The 19,553-nt window shown below is 42.1% G+C and overlaps 1 protein-coding gene across 2 annotated transcripts in view; it reads left to right on the forward strand.

The window, feature by feature from the left end:
• The window catches only part of ACLY (ATP citrate lyase), a 68,699-nt gene that overhangs the window by 34,788 nt on the left and 14,358 nt on the right, over positions 1–19,553 (forward strand). Inside the window, exons 8-18 of one of the 2 annotated variants that reach the window (XM_088442473.1) lie at positions 563–681; positions 4,909–5,045; positions 5,884–5,945; positions 6,024–6,141; positions 6,886–7,040; positions 7,982–8,072; positions 9,806–9,835; positions 12,376–12,517; positions 16,264–16,432; positions 16,522–16,626; positions 18,161–18,357. In XM_088442473.1, the coding sequence (XP_088298599.1) occupies positions 563–681; positions 4,909–5,045; positions 5,884–5,945; positions 6,024–6,141; positions 6,886–7,040; positions 7,982–8,072; positions 9,806–9,835; positions 12,376–12,517; positions 16,264–16,432; positions 16,522–16,626; positions 18,161–18,357 (1,325 nt within the window). The remainder of the gene's footprint in view (positions 1–562; positions 682–4,908; positions 5,046–5,883; positions 5,946–6,023; positions 6,142–6,885; positions 7,041–7,981; positions 8,073–9,805; positions 9,836–12,375; positions 12,518–16,263; positions 16,433–16,521; positions 16,627–18,160; positions 18,358–19,553) is intronic. The other variant, XM_088442474.1, reaches the window with a different exon arrangement.

The raw sequence follows: 19,553 nt of genomic DNA on the forward strand, positions 1-19,553 counted from the left end.
GAGAACACTGCGATCCCTCCCTCATGCTCAGTCGTGCAAGGTGTTTGAGTCTTGACCTGTCTCTTCCCTACTGGTTTGTTTGGTTGTTCGAAACAGTTTCACAGGGTTCCGGCTACTCCTCTCCAGACTTTTAAAGAAGTGCTGCAATTGTGGGATTGCAGGGGGAGGAGCATAGGTTTTAAAGCTACAGTTTAATTTAAGTGCCAGCTCAAGCCCCAACGTATAATCCCATGGTCCAGTGTTCCCCAGCCTGATAAAGAGAAAAGTATTTAACGGTAAATTGACCAAAAATCCTATTTTCTTAGATGTTTAACATAGTCTTATACGAACACTACAATTTGCCACTTCTTACCGCTGCTCTTCAGTTTTCTTATGCCAACACAAGATATTAGGATGAGTACTGTATAATTATAATATCAAGTAAGACCTAGCGTTATTCAGGTATGGGAAGTACAAATATACAGCTTGTAGAGCTGAGAGCTCTTTATTTTGATTTCTCTTGATATATATGCAGATTTTTAGCTGACATACTTACTTACCATGTTCTTCCATCCTGTTGCAGGAGGCCTATATTGCTGACTTGGATGCCAAGAGTGGTGCCAGTCTGAAACTTACCATCTTAAACCCACGTGGACGGATCTGGACCATGGTTGCTGGTGGAGGAGCTTCTGTAGTTTACAGGTGGATGGATACTGTGTGAAAGCAATTAATATTTCCTGATTTAAAGGAACATGATACCAATCTGTCATTTTAGCAATTTGTTACAGACAGACCAACTTTATTTGAGCATTATTCTCTTGTTTGCCAGAAGCAAAGAAGGGAATTGTCAGATTCAACAGCTATTTTACAAACAGGTCACCTGTTGTCGTATCAATGGGTGCAATAATTGGATTGTAATCCTAAAAGTTTATTGATATTATTAATAATAATAATTAAAATAATATTACTACTACCTTAATTGTTACTTGTGTGTTCTCCTGTTGCTTCTGATGCAGTGACAGTGCCTTCAGTTGTTTTTTTTTTTTTTTTTTACGCAATGTAATTGGAATCATTTGTGATGTACGGTTTACTACATCAGTGCAATAAGATGTCATCCAGTACTATATTCTAATAAGTGCAAATCCTAGTTTTGACTCAAATGTTTACATTACAGTAGGAATACAATAATTATTTCCCCACTTTGTGTATACTAGATTATTTAAATCCATATCTCTCCACTGTTCCATTTTGGACTGGTGAGTGAAGTTTAAGTAGAAGCTCATTCAGAGAATGCTGTTCCCTATAGAAATGCATTGGTGCAGTGCACACTGCTGCTTGAAAGTGATGACGAAATAGGGAAGGGGAAGATGAATCAGTAGAACATGTTCTGCTTTTCCCATTATGTCTCTTTCATTAACCTTATTAATATGTTACTATGTATCATAGAGCTCTCTGATCTGTGTGATCTCCCTCCTCCAGATATGAAACGCAGAAATGAAGAGGAGAGATGGATGCTACATCTTGCTTTAGCTAATAACTTGTCTAAAGCTGGGTACACACTACTAGATATATCGCTCGATCGAACGACAATTAATATATCTGTAGCGGACCGGCGTTATGTACACCAGATATATCTGTGAAAGAAGTCATTCAGACATATCAGGTTGGCACTGCAACACTGCCGAGCTATCGCTGCATGTATGTGTGGGCGACCCGCCGACCGCCCGTACATTGGCTACAGGGATAGCTAATACTGACATCACACCTGGGCAGACAAATTTAAATGCCCCCAGTTGTGATGTCTGAGCAGGCATATTGAGCAGCTGATTGGTAAGTGTGTATACTGTTGGGTAAGTGTGTACCCAGCTTAAGATGTTGTGCATAAAGTCTGTACAAATTGCAGTGACCTTTTGTTTGATCTGGACAAGCAAATGGGTTGTCTATTTTTTGGGAAATCCCCATGCTTTAAATGGATGCTCCTCTCCTTTCCCTTCCTTTTTACTTGATACCCCTCTAATGCTCCAATGCACATTGTGATGGCCATTATTATATCCCTTTTTAAGATATAAAATCCCTGCTTCAACCCAGCTCCGACCCGGGACACTGAACACAGGGTGAAGCTGAGCTGCCCCTTTCACACAAGGGTGTTGACACAGGTTATTCCTCGGTCCAGACCCTTCACACCAGACCCAGGTCTTCCAGCAGGCGCTTGGAGATGATGTTCTCTCCAAGCGCTACTGTCCTCGGGCCAATCAATTTCTTTTAGACGTGACCTGGATTATCAAAACTCGGGGCACATCTTTCAGACTTGAGTCAGGTTGTTGACCCTGATGATCCTGGGTCCACGACCCTGGTCACTATCAACCTGGGTCGGACCTTTCACACACATGACAGACCCAGGTCGATGCGCCTTCACATTCAAGCACCCAGGTTTTTAGCTTGTGTGAAATGGGTATTTTACAGATATGCCGTTTGGCCAGATATTGCGATGTTAACAGCTTCAGGAAAATGCAGGCTACTGATTGAACTGAAGTATAGATGACCTATATTATGTAAATCAACTATTTTGAATCAAAATAATGTAAAAGTGAAGGTCATGCTGCTCTCTAGAGTTAACAGTAAAGGCCCCCATACATCAGAGATTGATTGCAGCAATTTGCAATCGATTGTGTATAAAAATCTTGCCCTTTTTCAATCGATTGCAAATTGCACGATTGCTGCAATCAATTGCTGATGTATGGGGGCCTTAAGTTTTTATACGAAAAAAAACAGAAAGGACTAAGGTGGGGCACTCATTTATGATTCTAATAAAATATAAATTTTTTTTTAACGTATTATAAGATCTAAGGGCCTGCTTCAGAGCTGGACGCTGTTTGCGCTCGCTCGTCCAGAAAAAGGGGCTGGCTATTTAAATTGACCGTTCGCTCTTTGCGGTCTGTTGACGCCTCTATGTCTGAACGAGCGTACAAAACATGCAATCGTTTTTATGTAAAAAATGCCCCCTGGCCCACTCACATCATACGTCATCTCTGCTATTTATTAGATTAATCGAGTACATCGAAAGGCGAATTAACTGCTCGCTATTCTTGTGGTTGCATTTTCCTACCGCAATCACGCGAGCAGTTCTGGCTAAAAGACAACCAAGTGACGTGGCCGATGACGCTGCTTTGTTAATTATGCACACCCTTAAAACGCCCGTTTTGGCACGCCTGCGTTCGGATCTCCACTCCCCGTTTTCAAGCACCATCCCCTGTTACCACCCACAAACGCCTCATCCTGTCACTCAAATTATCAGGCATTCGCTATTTTGCGAGCATACGAATTTCGACCGCACTGACTGGTTCGCGCATGCGTACTAAAACCCATACGCATGCGCAGATGTGCGAACATCGCTCGGAGCGAACGATCGGCCGCTTACGAGCGGCTCTGAATCGGGCCCTAAAAATGTATCACTGTCTCAAGTCTATTTGAGTAAAAACAGATTTGCCCACAATTTTTGCTTCCAAACTGGCGTGTTTAGCTCAGTATTAGCAATTAGTGTAATTTATTACGACAACCTGCAAATACCAAAATAAATTCCTGTTTTGTGCTTTGCAAATTATTTATTTCCAGCTGTTGGTCCTTTTCCTGTGTATTTGTAATTTGGTTTGATGGTGACTCATGCTGTTCAATTTGATCTTTTGTACCTGTTGTAGATAATTCTGTTTAGACATAAATAGATTTCCTCTCATTAACTTGTAATACAGAAACGGATGTGGGGATCTGCTAGATGGCAGAGCTGATAAAGGGGCCTATCCATTAGCAGATAAAATGAACGCAATATCGTTCAGTTTATATGCGGTAAACGACGAAAGATATTAGCAGCAACTACAGAGCACTGCAGAGAAAAAAATACTCCCTGAATGATGTCATGTGATGTCGTTTGCCAAAATCTGTCATGTACATGACAGATATCGTTCAGCACAGCCACCGGAATTTTCAAGGGATATCTTTTGTCTTTCATCGCTCAGAAATACATCTGCTAATGGATAGGCCCCTTAAGAGAACCTTTCTTTCACCTTTTTATTAATAACTTTACAGTACCTTTTTTTTTTTTTTTTTTTATATGTATGCGATCCTTAAAGCAGAGTGAAAATACAAAGTAATAGCAGTTTATTCAAAAATAGAAAGTGACTAAATACAAACACAATCCTGTAAAGTGCTAGAACAATGACTATCTTTTCCAATGCAAGTATAATTTTAACAATGTCTATTCCAAATCAAGATTATACTTCTGCCGTTATGGCATCAAGGCCATTATCTGCATCGTTCAGCAGGTTTTCCTCCCAAAACAAATGTTTTTATTTTGATATTGTCTTATGTTTTGTAATATCAAGGGATGATAAAAAAACATAAAGTAAGGAGTTCAACCTTGCTACTTTTTTCTGTTGGTAAACATTGTGTTTTTTTACATTGTCTTGACCACACCAATATGAATTTATGCAGGGCGCAAAATTTTTTCAGTATAAATAAGTATTTTGATACATGTTCCATTATGTTAATTCATATGTAAATAAATGGGTACAAATGCTATCCCTTATAATATTACTACTAGCTGAAGTACCTGGGTTTAAATCTTCAAGTTAGGCATCCCAGACCAATTGCCACACCTCTGTGATGTTTTCCTCCAAATCCATCCAGTGGAAGGCCCAGAACTGCCTCCCCGGGTCAAAGTTCTGCCCAACGTTCACCAACGGAAGGTCCGACCGGGACCCTACCTCCCTAAAACCTGGCCAGGATCCAACTGGACCATCTCACGTTGGCTTCATCCCAATCGGTGCAGGGGTGTCCAAATGCATAACCGGACAGACAAATAGACCAAGTTAATTTTGATGTGTATATGTATTTAGTGACTAGAAGTTTGACATCTTTGTCTCCACTTCCCTCCAGTGACACCATCTGTGACCTGGGTGGGGTGGAGGAGCTGGCCAATTATGGAGAGTATTCTGGCGCACCCAGCGAGCAGCAGACTTATGACTATGCCAAGACCATCCTGTCTCTTATGACAAGAGAAAAGCATGTTGATGGTGAGCGATTCTGTTATGTGTATGTTTCTAGAATCTGTTTGCACAAACAGACAGTGCTGTAACAGGGTGGAGTTGTACCCTGTGCTGGCTTCATCCCCTGAATGCATGATGTCATGATGCTTCTCTGAGAGAGCGGGGCCATTTGCTCCAGGAAGTAAAGCACTGGCCAGAGAGGGTTGAGTATGGGACACCAGCACTCAGGATCCCGGCGGTCAGAATCCCTACCCCTGCATCACAACAGTGCTAGGACACCAACACCTGTTGGTCGGTAGCCTAACTCCCCCTAGTGCCTAAACTTAACCCTCCTCCCTTTAGTGCCTATGCTTAACCCTCTCCCTAGTGCCTAACCCTGCTACTTACTTTCGGGATGCTGCCGGTCAGGATGCCGGTGCTGGGATTCCGGCATCAGCATTCTGAGCCCCGGAATCCCTGCGGTCGGTATTATGACCGCATCCCGCCGGAGCATCCTCTGAGCGGCCTTATGTACTGCAGAGTGCATGCCTGGAGCGCCTCTGCAGAGCCCCAATGGTTTTTAACAATAGAGAGGAAACCATTAATGTGGGCAGGCACAGTCACCACCCAACATCTGATATCCGTGTCAGAGCGTTGTTGGAAACCCCTAACACACATATTACAATCTGATCCTGTACATACTGTCAAACTGCTGTCTTTTGTGGACATTCTGTGCCATAAAATAATTAGTATATCAGAATTGTACTAGAATGTTGAATTTCAAAGACATGGAAATTCATTTTTCTGCAATAACTTCCCATTGATCCCATAGGTCTTTTTATAAGAAACCTTTTTTGTAATTTTGTATTTATTTATTTCTCTCCAGGTAAAATCCTAATCATAGGGGGGAGTATTGCAAATTTTACCAATGTTGCTGCAACCTTCAAGGTAAGATGTCAGAAGGTGAAGTTGTAGCAGCTGAACAAATGTTGTTTAACCTTAACATCTCTCTCTTCTGTACTTAAGGGTATTGTTCGGGCCATTAAGGACTTCCAAGGGCCTTTAAAGGAACATGAGGTTATGATATTTGTGAGAAGGGGAGGGCCAAATTACCAGGAGGGGCTTCGTGTGATGGGTGAAGTAGGTGAGTAGATCAAGCTGGTTTTTTTTTTTTTTTTTTCCCCATCTCCCATGTGAAAACAAGGTGATCCAGCATTTCATTAATGCTGTGCAGCCTGTCTATTTGATTCCCTTTTGTGCAAATACCGGTAGCATTGTATGACATGCAGTTATTACAGAAGTCAGTAGGAGTGACCTACTGATTTCCTTAGTGACTAATGAACATTTATTAAATTTTCTCTTGCTCTTTGTAACACTTTGACAAATTATTATTTGTTATCAGTTTCTCTTAAAAAACATCAAAGAACAGGTTTTTCACATTATTTGACTACCATGGTAACCACTGTCTCATAACGATTTCGTGAGCAGAGAGCCTTTGGCATGCCTTTCAGCTCTATTTTCACTGTGACCCTCCACCTCTGCCTTCACATTCCTTTGCTGACACTCTTAAGAGCCTATGTCTGTGCCTGTGCCTCCCTCATATCTAAAATCACCTCCGATTCTTTTATTTTTTTTAATGACCTCATCCGTTTTTGTCATTTTCATTTGATTTTACAAGTACAGTATTTTGTGTCAATAAGAGGTTAGAACACCCGTGAATAATGCTGGAATCATGGTAACATTGCAATACATCTGCTGCATTCTGATGAAGCTGAAACTCATACCCTGTTGTGGTTTAGTTCTGTTTGCTGAAGCTGTCATTAAACATGGGTCTGGTTAACTAATAATCCTTTCTGGTCTTCCTCCTCCTTTCCTTTTTTCTTCAAAGGCAAAACTACTGGAATTCCCATTCATGTGTTTGGCACTGAAACTCACATGACTGCCATTGTGGGTATGGCACTGGGCCACCGACCAATACCAAACCAGCCTCCCACAGCGGCTCACACTGCCAATTTCTTGCTGAATGCCAGTGGCAGTTCCTCAGTAAGTTAGACGATCGAGTCACATCTAATAAAAATGCACAATTGATTTTTATTTTTTATCCAATTGGGTTAACACTGAAAACCTGAGGGTATAGAGGCTCAGCCCAGATAGTGGGCATTTTAAATTTCTGTATGATATCTGAATCTCCTTCCTCTACATAACAACAGCCTACAATAAGATGCCATAAGGTTACTACATACATAACAATAATGAAGACCTAAAAAAGATCAGGCAAAGATTCCACAAGTGTATAAATGGCAATGTTACCAGTGACTCCGTGGCATTTCCATGTATTGTTTGACCAAACTTAAAGAGCGCTATTACATTTTAGTATTTTGTTTTATAAATTAATTACAGCAATGGTTATTTATCACAAAATAATATGGGACTTTCATAATGCTCTCCCTCTCAACCCACCAAAAACACATTTTCGTTTACTCTAATTCTGAAATGCCTGAACCAAACAAATATAGAGGAACATGGGAAATGTTTCAATCCATACCTTTTTGTAACTGGTCATGTATAGATGGTCACTATAATGTACAGCCCTACTGTATTTATGTGACACTGTGGGAGATGTATTAAGCTCTGGAAAGTGATAAAGTACCAACCATTCAGCTCCTAACTCATGATACAGACTGTGTTTGAAAAATGACAGGAACTGATTGGCTGGTAGTTTATCACTTTCCAGAGCTTAATACATCTGCCCCAGTGTTCTGTGCACCTCTGTTACAGAAAGGGGCACAGAACATTGTTTCTGCAACATTCTTATTTACCCACTCCTAGTTCCCCCAAACTTGCTGCAACACATTTCTAATGAGGATCACTAGGAGTTTTTAAATAAAAGGTTCTAGGCAAACAGCTGTTCTGTAGTGAAAATATATTTCTTATTCATTATTTATTTTTTATTTTTTTTTCTTCTATAATGTATCCTTCTTTAGACTCCAGCACCCAGCAGAACTGCATCTTTCTCAGAATCCAGGCAAGAGGACATGACTCCAGCCAAAAAACCCAAGCCGACTGTACCCAGTGGTAAGTAATTGACCCATTTACTTTTGTTTTTGTAATGTCTTACATATGGTACACAGTTCCATTTTATGGCTTTAAAATTCAAAAGGTCAAGGTCACATCTGTTCAGCTCTCAAAGACTAAGATCACATTTTCCAGTTTTTCTAGGAAAAGCAGTTCCTCAAACTTTTTTCATACTCTCAAGAAGCCTCTCAATTGATTTTTGTTATCCTATATGTTATAAGGGGATCAATAGTAATAAAGTAACTCCAATAAGATGATGATTTTTTTTTTTTTTTGTAACATAACTATCTTCTGTAGGGTGAAGTTTTTTTCTTTTGGAGGTGTGAGTTATAATTCACTTTTGCTGCATAAGTTGACTACCATATATTTCAGTATCTCCTTTTAATAGTAATTTAGACACCATTACACTCAGTGTTCACTCAAGTAAATAATAACTCAGCAGGAAGCCTCATCAATTAAGTATGTAGGCTACCAGTAAATTGGAGATTAAGTAATCCCCTTTGCCATGTAATGTTGATTAAAATATACTTGCATAGTTTTTAAAGTGAAACTGTAGCCAATTTCTGTGTGACTACATAGACTTCTACATTTAATCCATTGCTATACATTTGCTTAGAATAGAATATTAATAATTACCCTTGCTCATTTAAACATTGAAAGTTTTTTCTTTAATAAAAGGGTTAAATTATTGTTTAACGGATATACTAAAAGGCAAATTCAACCTAATAGCAAGGTTTGCTTTTTAAAAAACTTTATCCCCAAACTTTTACAGGGTGGGGGGTGGAGTGGTAACTTTTCTGACACCTCTTGCTTAAAACTCAAAAAGTCAGAAGGATCACAAGGCCCTGTAATCATACTGCCCGCTCCACGTTGTTCTGACCTTGTGTTAACACTAAAAAGCAGTTTCCACCTAATATTAAGGTACCCCACACTTGTACTTTGGAAGAGGGTGAGAAAGTGGTGGTGGGGAAGCTGAGATCAGCAGGTTCCTGGTACTTACTGTCAATGGGTATCCCGCTGGTCACCTCCTGAAAAATCTATGAACACCAGAGGATGTACAGAGACAACATTAGACAAAACGGCTTCTGATTGGTCACTACACACTTTTTCAATCAGGAGTCAATTGTCATTGGTCACCAGTGGGTCTGATCTCTCCCTGTTTAAACACCTGTTTATTTTTTTTTTTAATGGCTAACTAGTAGTCATCCTGATAGTAAATACCAGTACCTTGCTGAATTTAGAGCATGGGGTCTCAGAAGATGAATAAATGCTAAAGTATCAGCGTTAAAAAAAAAAATAAAGAATGAGTTTGAGTAAAAACATAATGAAAGTGAAAAGCCCTTTTTTAAAGCCCTCCACTAACGAAGGACACAAGAAGAATTGTGAATCCACCAAATGGGGAGCTTTCAAGCATCTAGTATTGTTCAAAGAATTTGCCATAGTGAGGACACTCAGATGCCAATTATCATATATCTTGTATAGTGTATAAAATGATAGCTAGAATTTGATTGGTTGTCCTTTTTTAGAAAGTTTTGACAAATCACCTTCTAAATCATAAGTTTAGTATAACTACGCAGCTTCAAACATTCTGTTATTAGATAAGCATAATAAAAATTAATGAAGGTAGTTCTTGTAAAAGTATAGATTATATGGGTGGCACGGCCTTCGTTCAACCTCACGTTCTTGCGAAGCAGCCTTTATGGGTATACACCCTAACTGTCTCATTTTAACAGATACAGCGGCCGTACATGGACCAGCTAAAGGTAGGCCAGCAGATGAGAGCTGGGTGTTGGCTGTACTCTGTCTCCGTCTGCAGTGGTGTCTTACAGTGTGTGTATTCTGCTGCCCTTCCCTTTCCATTTACCCTAGCAAAACATGGCTCAAAAGTTATACCATTATGCTCTGGAAAAAGATGATGCATTTCATTGACCCCCACCAACAGAACAGGACAATACCTATTTTAGGGAATTTATGTAGTTTTGTTAAAATGGTATAAACATCCCCTGATTTGCTTAAAATGTATACATGAACTCTCTTTTGTCTTTTACATTTTAATTATTTGTTTTAGCTTTTTCATGCACTTATGCAACATACAGTATATCTTCCTTTGTACTTTTCAGTACGCATGTTCTCATCAGGCAGATATGTGTGTTTTTTTTTTTTTCTTTCATTTTTGTTCTCCCGACACAGGATACAAAACTGCTCTCTGGATACAGCTGCGAAACATACAGCAGAAAACACTGCCTGCTTGATAATGCATGGCATAAACACAGTAAAAGTTGTATTTGCTGTTAAACACTGAAAACTCATACCTAAATATTTAGTACTTTAAGCGACAAAAGATTGAGGGAGTGATTAAATTCTTTTGGCGGCCTTTTTTTTTTTTTTCAAGATTCAGTTGTTGCTCCGTCAGGGCGAGATAGCCGCCGTCGCCGGCATTTTGCTCTCACTCTCAGGAGGGTGCGAGCAGAAATGTGTGAGAAACCCCCTGGTTAGGGCGGTCTTACTGCAGTTAGCACGCCCTAACCAGAACTTTAGACCGGTTTAGCCGTTTTACATGGCTAAACCCGGTCTCATAGGGGGTGATTAATTAATGAGCGCCCAGAACAATTGAATTGCAACACTGGGCGCTCATTAATTATCACGTTGTAAAAAACAATTGCATCGCCCCTGAGAATCTTGGATGAAGGAGAAGGGAATAAAACACCTACTGTGTGTAAATATTTTTTATAAAGTTTTATATCATGAGAGAGCGTCGATTGAAGCTGTCCTAATAATTGATGCACGAGTGAGGATTGCAATAGGGTTTTGATTTTTATTAGTGTCTTCATAATGAAACCATTTGTAACGTTTCTTTAAGACTTGGCATTGAAAAGTTTTGTGTTACATGTCAGACAATTTTTTAAGGGTTCACAAAGTAGAATCTCAAGTACCAATTCACCATACATATACTGTTCACTGTCAGCCATGTTGTCTACTGGTGTCATTGCTGGTTTCACTTTGGGGTATGCAGTCGGGAAGTCGGCGGACGTAATCCTGACAGCCAGCTTACCGATTGCTTTATCCCGGCGAGGGTTAAATGATAGGCGTCTAAATCTAGAGGTTAGGGTTAGGCTAGGGGGAAGGGAGGGTTAGGGTTAGGCACCCCCAGGGGGGGACTTGGGGTTCGGCACCCCTGGGGGGGACTTGGGTTCAGGCGGCGGGGAAAGTGGGGGTTAGGTTTAGGCACTGGGGGGAAGGTTAGGGTTAGGCACCACTAAGGAGGGTTAAGGGGGGGAGGCACCCCTAAGGAGGGTTAGGGGGGAAGGTTAGTAAATACTTACCTTGGGACGATCGTGATTTTCAGCCATGTCGGCCAGCCGCTGTCGGGATTTGAACCGCCGGACGCAAGTACTTCATACCAATTCCCACTTTGGGGTTGAAAAAACACTACAATGCTGTTAGATAATGGTCTTCGAGCTGTACAGATTCGTGTCTGCCATGTAATCTTGTGAAGCCATGACCACCTTCAGGCAATGGCTATTTTTTGTTACAAAATGGCTTCTAGTTTATGGCACTTCACATAAGTCTCCATATCCAGTGATTTGTCAAGAGTCTCCATCTGACTTGCATTTTTTTTTTAAAGATCTATAACTATTTTTTTAAATGATCTGGATGATGAGGAAAAAAACAATTTTATAGCGAAAAAAAAGAAATACGTACACAATTTATTACTTGCTTATTTCCAGTTTTATTAACATTTCTAATTGATATGATTTGCAGATCATATTGTAGTTTGTAGTTATTGTTGGATTATTTTCCTGGTGTACCTAATTGTAGCAGTACATTACATAATAATTCAGTGCTGGTCAGATGTAGAATCCAGATAAGGCTGAATAAAGTGCGGTCTTGAATTCCACAGACCCCCCCCTCAGCCTTCCCTAACTTGGATTTATAATATATAATCTACTCCAATATAATATAATATTACAGACCTTAATGACCATAGTTGTGCAAAGTATCAATTAATGATTAAAAACATTGTCCTTTTGAATATCAAATAGCCACCCAAAAACAAGATTTGCAAATTATATTATGGTATTATATTGTGATACATAAAATAAAATGGAGGAAACAAATGAGTAAAATTGATTATGCATCTAAGGTTCTGTAGCGGAATAAAAATCATACCCTTTATGTGCCAATGATGCATTTGCCATGTGCTACTTGTCCCATGCCTGCTTGAGTTCATTGCTGTGTCCTTTGTTGCCAGCATTTCACTTTCCCAGCTATGATTCGTTCATCTACATTTTGTTCTTTTCAGCAAAGGCTACTACTCTGTTCAGTCATCACACCAAAGGTATTGTGTGGGGTATGCAGACCCGGGCCGTGCAAGGCATGCTGGATTTTGACTACATCTGTTCGCGTTCTGAACCTTCAGTGGCTGCTATGGTTTACCCATTCACGTAAGTTCAACATTTGGCTCCCTGAGCGTTCTTGAGCTGATGCATTACAAAAAAAAGTAAATACTAGAGATGAATGAATACAGCTAATCCTAAAACATGTGTGACTGAGGCATCACCGTTCTCTGGGGTGCAATAGGCTTGGGTCTTTTTATTTATTTATTTTATTTTATTTTTTCTCCTTCAACCACTAGGGGACACTGGAGCTCAAGACACTGGGATATAGATTGTGTTTGAGTGGAGCCTTTCACTTTAAATAATCTAAAAGTGTGACTGGCCCATCTGTACCCCATCAGCCCCAGTTTTAGAAATGTGCCCGAGAGAGTTGGAGCACATTGGGGCTATCTCCAACCCTTTTGTCCTTCGCCTTTCCTCGTCTCCTCCTTTTTCCTTCAAAAGAAGGTGCAGGTTTCCGCCTTTATCTGTATTTTTTTTTTTTCTTCCAGAGGTTCAAACTTTTTTTTTTTTTTTTTCTTTGGTGCATCTGATGCATCCCTGCGGGGTTGGCCTGCATCGAAATAGACTTTGGTCAAGTAGATCTGTCTGGCTATTTGGCAGGCTTATTTTGCCAATGCTTCGCCCCCACCTATATCCATTTTGGCGCAATCTATGTTCTACTTGGGTACTTCTTGGGCTGCGTTCAGAGTGGCTTCTGCGTCTCAGCTCTGTCGTGCTGCTACGTGCACTTCTCTGCACACCCTTGTTCGTTTTTACAGGTTTGATACCTTTGTGGCTCCTGAGTCTAGTTTTTGCCGTAGGGTGTTGCAGGTTTCTCAGCGTTCTTCCCCCAACCCTCCTCCCTCAGGTGGGAAGCTTTGGGACATCCCCCAGTGTCAGCTCAAGTGTCCCCTAGTGGATGAAGAAGAAAACAGGATTTTGGTACATACCAGTAAATCAATTTCTCTGATTCCACAGTGGACATTGGAAGCCTGCCCAGCCAGGGCCAGATGAAGGCTATGGGGGGCCTGCGGCACTTCAGACAGGGGGGCCCCTATTAAAGAGAGATGCTGGGTACAGACTGGCCAACATATCGGCCGTTCAATTGAACGGCTGATATATCGTGTGTACAGACGATATATCTGTGAACAACGTCGTTCAGACATATCACGTCTGCTGTGCTGTGTGTACGAGTGGTCAACCGACAACCTGTACACTTGCTGCAGGGGTCGCGATGTAACCCCTGGCCAGCGGGATCACAGTGATGGTGGTTCAGTGTGTATGAACAACCATTATTTGCAGATCAGTTGATCTGCAGATATATCTTTCTGGTGTATACCCACCTTTAGGCAGATTAATTAGATCACTAAATAATAAATATATTTATACACACATCATTTAATGTTATGCTTTATCTTCTCCCAGATGGTATTACTATATCCCTCATCCCACATAGTGAGCCTGATCCAGAGGTGGCCGCAGCTAGTCAAACATTGGGCGCACTGCTCATGCTTCCTGATGGTTACCTCTGGGGGACGCATATAGGAATTGCACTGAGATCTATGCAATTTCAATTAGTGTCTTTAATGGTGATGGTCATGTCTGTGTCAGACTGCGTCAAAAGACGCAATTTCACCGGCAACCATGATTCGACAGACATTCTGAGCAAACATAGGGTAGCTTTAATGTCTGATTGTGCAGCCGATGATCGGCGGGTTTGCATCGCAGCCAGTGGGTGTCTCAATAGGATGCCTAACGACCACGACGTTGGCATAAAGATGCAGTAGTCGCTGGAACTTTGTTGCAGCTGCTACTGCAGATCCATCCACCCCTGAATCATGCCCAGTATTACTACACTCCCACCCCACAACCCAGATAGCAGTAATATACCCCCTATAATATTACTACACCCCACCTCACCACCCAGATCGCATTAATATACCCCCATAATATTACAACACCACCATCCACCACCCAAATAGCAGTAATCTACCCCCCCCAGTTAATATTATTACAACCCCACCACCCAGATAGCAGTGATATACCTCCCATAATATTAATACACCCCACTGCAGACTTCATTAATATGCCCCCTCAGGGCAGGATTAAGGCTTGTGGGGGCCCTGGGGCAACTAAGTTGTGGGGGCCCCCACCAAGCCACATGGAGCTTACCCCTTCCCCCGCCACACGTTAAACACGGACACACACATATAATACATATGTAGCAAACATGTTTTCTATAACATACATACTAACACACACATGTACAGTATACACAAACACATACACACTAACACATATACCTACACAGTATACACACACTAGCACATACTGTATATACACACTAACACATACTGTATATACAATAACACATACACATATACACACTAACATATACAGTATACAATAACATATATACACTTAAACACATACATATATAGACTATAGTAAACTTACATTCTATGCAGGCTGCTGCTCACTTCAATAGGCCCCGCCCCCTCGCGCTGTACTGCCGCGAATCTCTGGTCATATGGGGGCAGGGCTTGCCATGTTGGCTCCGCCTCCATTTTGGGAAAAGCAGAAGGGGGAATTGGTCGTCAGGGGGGTGGTTTCTAGCTGACCTGCAGCAGCAGGGTGCAGGGAGCTGGCTGGCTGTGCACTCCTCCCTCCTCAGCGGGACACTGACACACCCCTCGATCATGCACTGAGATGAGCAGGCTGTGGTTCAGCCTGTGCTATGATCAGAGCCTGTGTAATGCGCTGCCCGCGCATTACACAGGCTCCGATCACAGCACAGGCTCAGCGCATGATCTGGACTGTGCTAGGGGGGGCGATCGCTCCAATAGCCCCCCCCCCCCCTCTGGATCCGCCACTGGTGTGGGGGCCCTCTGTGTGTGGGAACCCAGAGACGACCGCCCCTGTCACACCCCCCCCCCCCTTAATCCGGCCCTGTGCCCCCTACACCTCCCCATATATACTTACCTCATCAGGAAGTAGCGCCTGGTCTTGGCAGACTGCGTGAGGAGAGAAAAAGGTGGAGATTAGGAGGAGAAGAACAGACCTATGGTAGAAGAGTGAAATTGGCGGGGCTTCACGGAGGAGAAGGGGCGGAGTCTCAGCCGGGAGTACAATTCTGCGCCTAGCACTGCTTACCTGCCTCAAGTTTTTTTCAATTGGGACTTTTCTGCTCCAGTTCTATTGCAGTTTTGTATGTTGTTTGTTAGGTGTGACTGCCTGCGTTACCTGCAGAGCGTTGTTCTCCTTTTTTCCTGCCTGTTCTCAGTTTCCTCTCTGGCTCAATTTCTTAACTGGGGCTGATGGGGCATAGATGGGGAGGAGCCAGTCACTTTTTTAGATTTTTATTTAAATTGCCATGCTCTACTCAACCACTGTCTATACACCAGTGTCTTGAGCTCCCTATGGAATCAGAGAAATGGAATTATCGGTAAGTACCAAAATCCTCTGGTCTGGTTAGGTTAGGTGAGCAATTTACTTGACCGCGATGGTGAGATTGTGATAAGTCTACATCGGGAGATAGTTCAACAATCTTTCACAAACCTGTATTTTGTCTAATTGTGTAACTAAACATTCCCCAGAACTGTCCATCTGTTTACATTACCTATTATGATGCGGGAGAAAGATCATGGACGTCAGGGGGATGGGGGCATGGTATTTAGTATCTTCTGAGCAGCATGGTCCTGAACATTGGACTCCTTTTTTACATTTGGCAATATAATTTAAGCAGAGACTAATGTTTGCAAGAATGTTATAGACCTGCTGAACTATAATGCACTTTCCTTCCTTTTTGCCAGTGGTGATCATAAGCAAAAGTTTTACTGGGGTCACAAAGAAATCTTAATACCAGTCTTCAAGAACATGGCGGATGCCATGAGAAAGCATCCAGAAGTGGACGTTCTCATCAATTTTGCCTCTTTGAGGTCGGCATATGACAGTACCGTGGAGACCATGAATTATCCTCAGGTTATTGTCATTCAAGCATGTTCTTATGTATTTTAAGTTGCATCTGGGTTAAACTGAATACTTAGGCTTTTATTTGGTCATGCCTGTAGATCCGCACAATTGCAATCATTGCAGAAGGAATTCCAGAAGCTTTAACCAGGAGGCTCATCAAGACTGCAGATGAGAAAGGGGTCACTATTATTGGGCCTGCAACGGTAAGGATTATATAGGCTGTTTATATTTATTTATTTTATTTTTTTCGGTTAGATCTAGAGCTTGCAACGGCTTGACTCGATTAATACAGTGGTATGGTCCCAAACAATTCCTTATACCCCTTTCACATTGCAAACCCAGGTCGCATCCGGGATTTTCTACACTAGTTCATCCCGGGTGAGAACCCTTTCAGACTGGCGGCCCGACCCGGCTTGTTGCTGGGTCGATCACGTCCCTGCCATCACATGCCAAGCCAGCACTTGGAGATGAGATCATCGCATTGACCTGGGCTTCCTGTTCACACTGCTTGACCTTGCTTGTTACCAGGGTTGAAATGCGGGTTGTTATTTCAATTGGGTCCTATCGGAATGCACAAAAACCCTGGTTGCTGCACGTTCTCTTGCAATAACCCGAATTATTGCTGGCAGTGTGAGGGGTATATGTTTAACTAATTAAAGCCTCTTGGGGCATATTCCATTGAGTGTGAGGTTTAGCGAGTTAAAAATCTTTCTCCCAATTTTGGATTACCGCGGGTATGCGCACTCCCGATACCGGCAGTATCCAATTTAAAAAAAAAAAAAAAGTGGTTGCGGTGTTTTCAGAGCTGAAAACCATGCGCCGTGTAAAAAATTAAAATAAATTTCTAGTGTTACCTGCCCGGGGGTCTCCAGTGGTTTCTGCGGCTCCCGGTGGCCTCCCCTCCATCTTCTCACTGGAGAGGGGGCTGCTGGGAGTCCCAAGAGCTGCTGGGAGGCTCCAGGGGCTGGTGGGAGATGTAGTTTTCCCAGCGCCCATTACGGGGGGGCACACACACCGGGGGTCACACACTCACTCATACACACTTACAAACACTCTCACACTGACAGACTCGCCCTGCTGCAGAAGATCCGGCTTCCGACGCTGGATGCAGAAGACAGCGCTGCAGAAGGTAAGTAAATTTAAGCTAATTGGAAACTTCCAATTCTTAATGAGTCCTCTGGCTGCTGCCGGGGTCCCAGAGCAAGTCCCACTGATTTTTCATAAAATTAACGATTTTATGAAAAATCAGACTTGCTCTGGGGGTGCGAGAATAAAAATCTCCCGGTGCTCAAAATAGAAAAAAATCTTTACCTAATTGAATAGCAAAAATTCCCTTTTCCTGCAGGTGCGGGATTTTTGCTATTCCCGCCCCCAGTTGAATATACCCCAATGTATTGAGTTATATAAAGCGGGTGACACACATGTCCTGCCACTGTACCCAAACATCAGAATCTTTATTTAATTTAGCACACATGGCTGGCCATCTTGTTTGATTCAGAAGTGCATTATGGCCTTGGTTTGGTGAGGTCATGATAAAGCATTAGACTGAAAGTGGTTATCTTCTGACCTGTATGATTGATTCTTTTGACTTCCACAGGGACGTTATTGATCAGTGTTTTGAGACTATGGGTGTTGCAATATGACCTATTGCCAGTGATTTTTAGTAAATGTGGCTAATATTCCTATAAAACAAAGAACACACAATTATAACATTGCTTAACATTAACTTTTCTATAGGTGGGAGGCATCAAGCCAGGTTGTTTCAAGATAGGGAACACTGGAGGAATGCTGGATAACATATTGGCCTCTAAACTTTATCGTCCTGGAAGTGTCGCCTATGTATCTCGCTCTGGGGGTATGTCGAATGAGCTCAACAACATCATCTCCAGAACCACAGATGGAGTTTATGAAGGTGTAGCCATTGGTGGAGACAGGTAGGAGAGTCTTTAGGAAAGCAAAGCTAATATTATATGGAGCTGAAATGGAAAAATGTTTTACCCTTGTTTGTCTTTACCACGTCACCCGTCTCTTGTGTGTGAATGAAGGTCAAAATACTGAAATAAAACAAATAGGATGTCTGTTTAGCTTGTTGTAACATCACTGGAATTAAACCTATATATGAACCTATCAAAATGAAGTCTCTGCAGACCGTGTTTGCACTTTGTATAACTCAATCATTACAAATTGCTGCTGCTGAACTGCCCTGTTGTGATGCAAGATAAAGAAGCACCACTCTCCTAAGCTTTGTTTGATTCCCCCCCCCCACCCGCCCCAGTAGAAATTGCTCGCCCATTGGCAATAGATCCCCACCATTATCACCCCACACCCCCTACTGGTAATAGATACCAGTGGTAGAGTCCACCCCCATTGCCAGTGGGCTCTCAGTGTATTAGTGCCCCCCCCTACCTATGAGTCACTGTATATGTGATGATATAATTCTCCCCTCCCAGCCAAAAAATCTTTTTGTGGGGCACATAACCATACCTACCTCCCCCCAATGCCATAAGATGAACCCCTCCTCCCCTCCCCCCTTCTCCAAATTACCTCCTCACCTTGTTGCAGACTGTGGGACAGCAGGGACTCATCAGTCCCCCCCCAGCTGCAGCTGATCTCTGCACACACAATTCGCATATTTGTGCTTGGAAGGAGAAAACTGTTCTTTTTCTGGAACTTTTGGTTTAGACTCATTCGCCCCATATTGCCGTTCACATGGCATTCTGGGGCGCAATTTCGGGAGTGATCTTGGTGGTCATAGATCACAAAGGGACGTAGCAGGAGGAGGACATCTGTTCTGCACATGTACAAAATGGATTCCTCCATTACAGACAGGGGACGCAGCGGGATGGAACAGACGCATGGGATGCCACTGTGCCAGCATCCCATGCATTTTTTTTCTGTATTTTACACTTTAAATAGAATAATATACTGTAGTATAGTAGTTCCATGGAACAGGGAACACCATTTTCCTCTTGTTTATCTGGAACATATTTTCTTACAGTATTGCTTGTAACTTGTAATCGATAATTACATCTAGGGGAATATTGAGCATGGGCTACAAATGATGTATTTTTCAGTGCTGCCCATAGAAACTAAGATATTGCATACTTTATATAAACACATCCTAATATGT

The sequence above is a fragment of the Taudactylus pleione genome, unplaced genomic scaffold (assembly GCF_031769625.1).
Source record: "Taudactylus pleione unplaced genomic scaffold, aTauple2 ptg000018l, whole genome shotgun sequence".
NCBI lineage: Eukaryota > Metazoa > Chordata > Amphibia > Anura > Myobatrachidae > Taudactylus > Taudactylus pleione.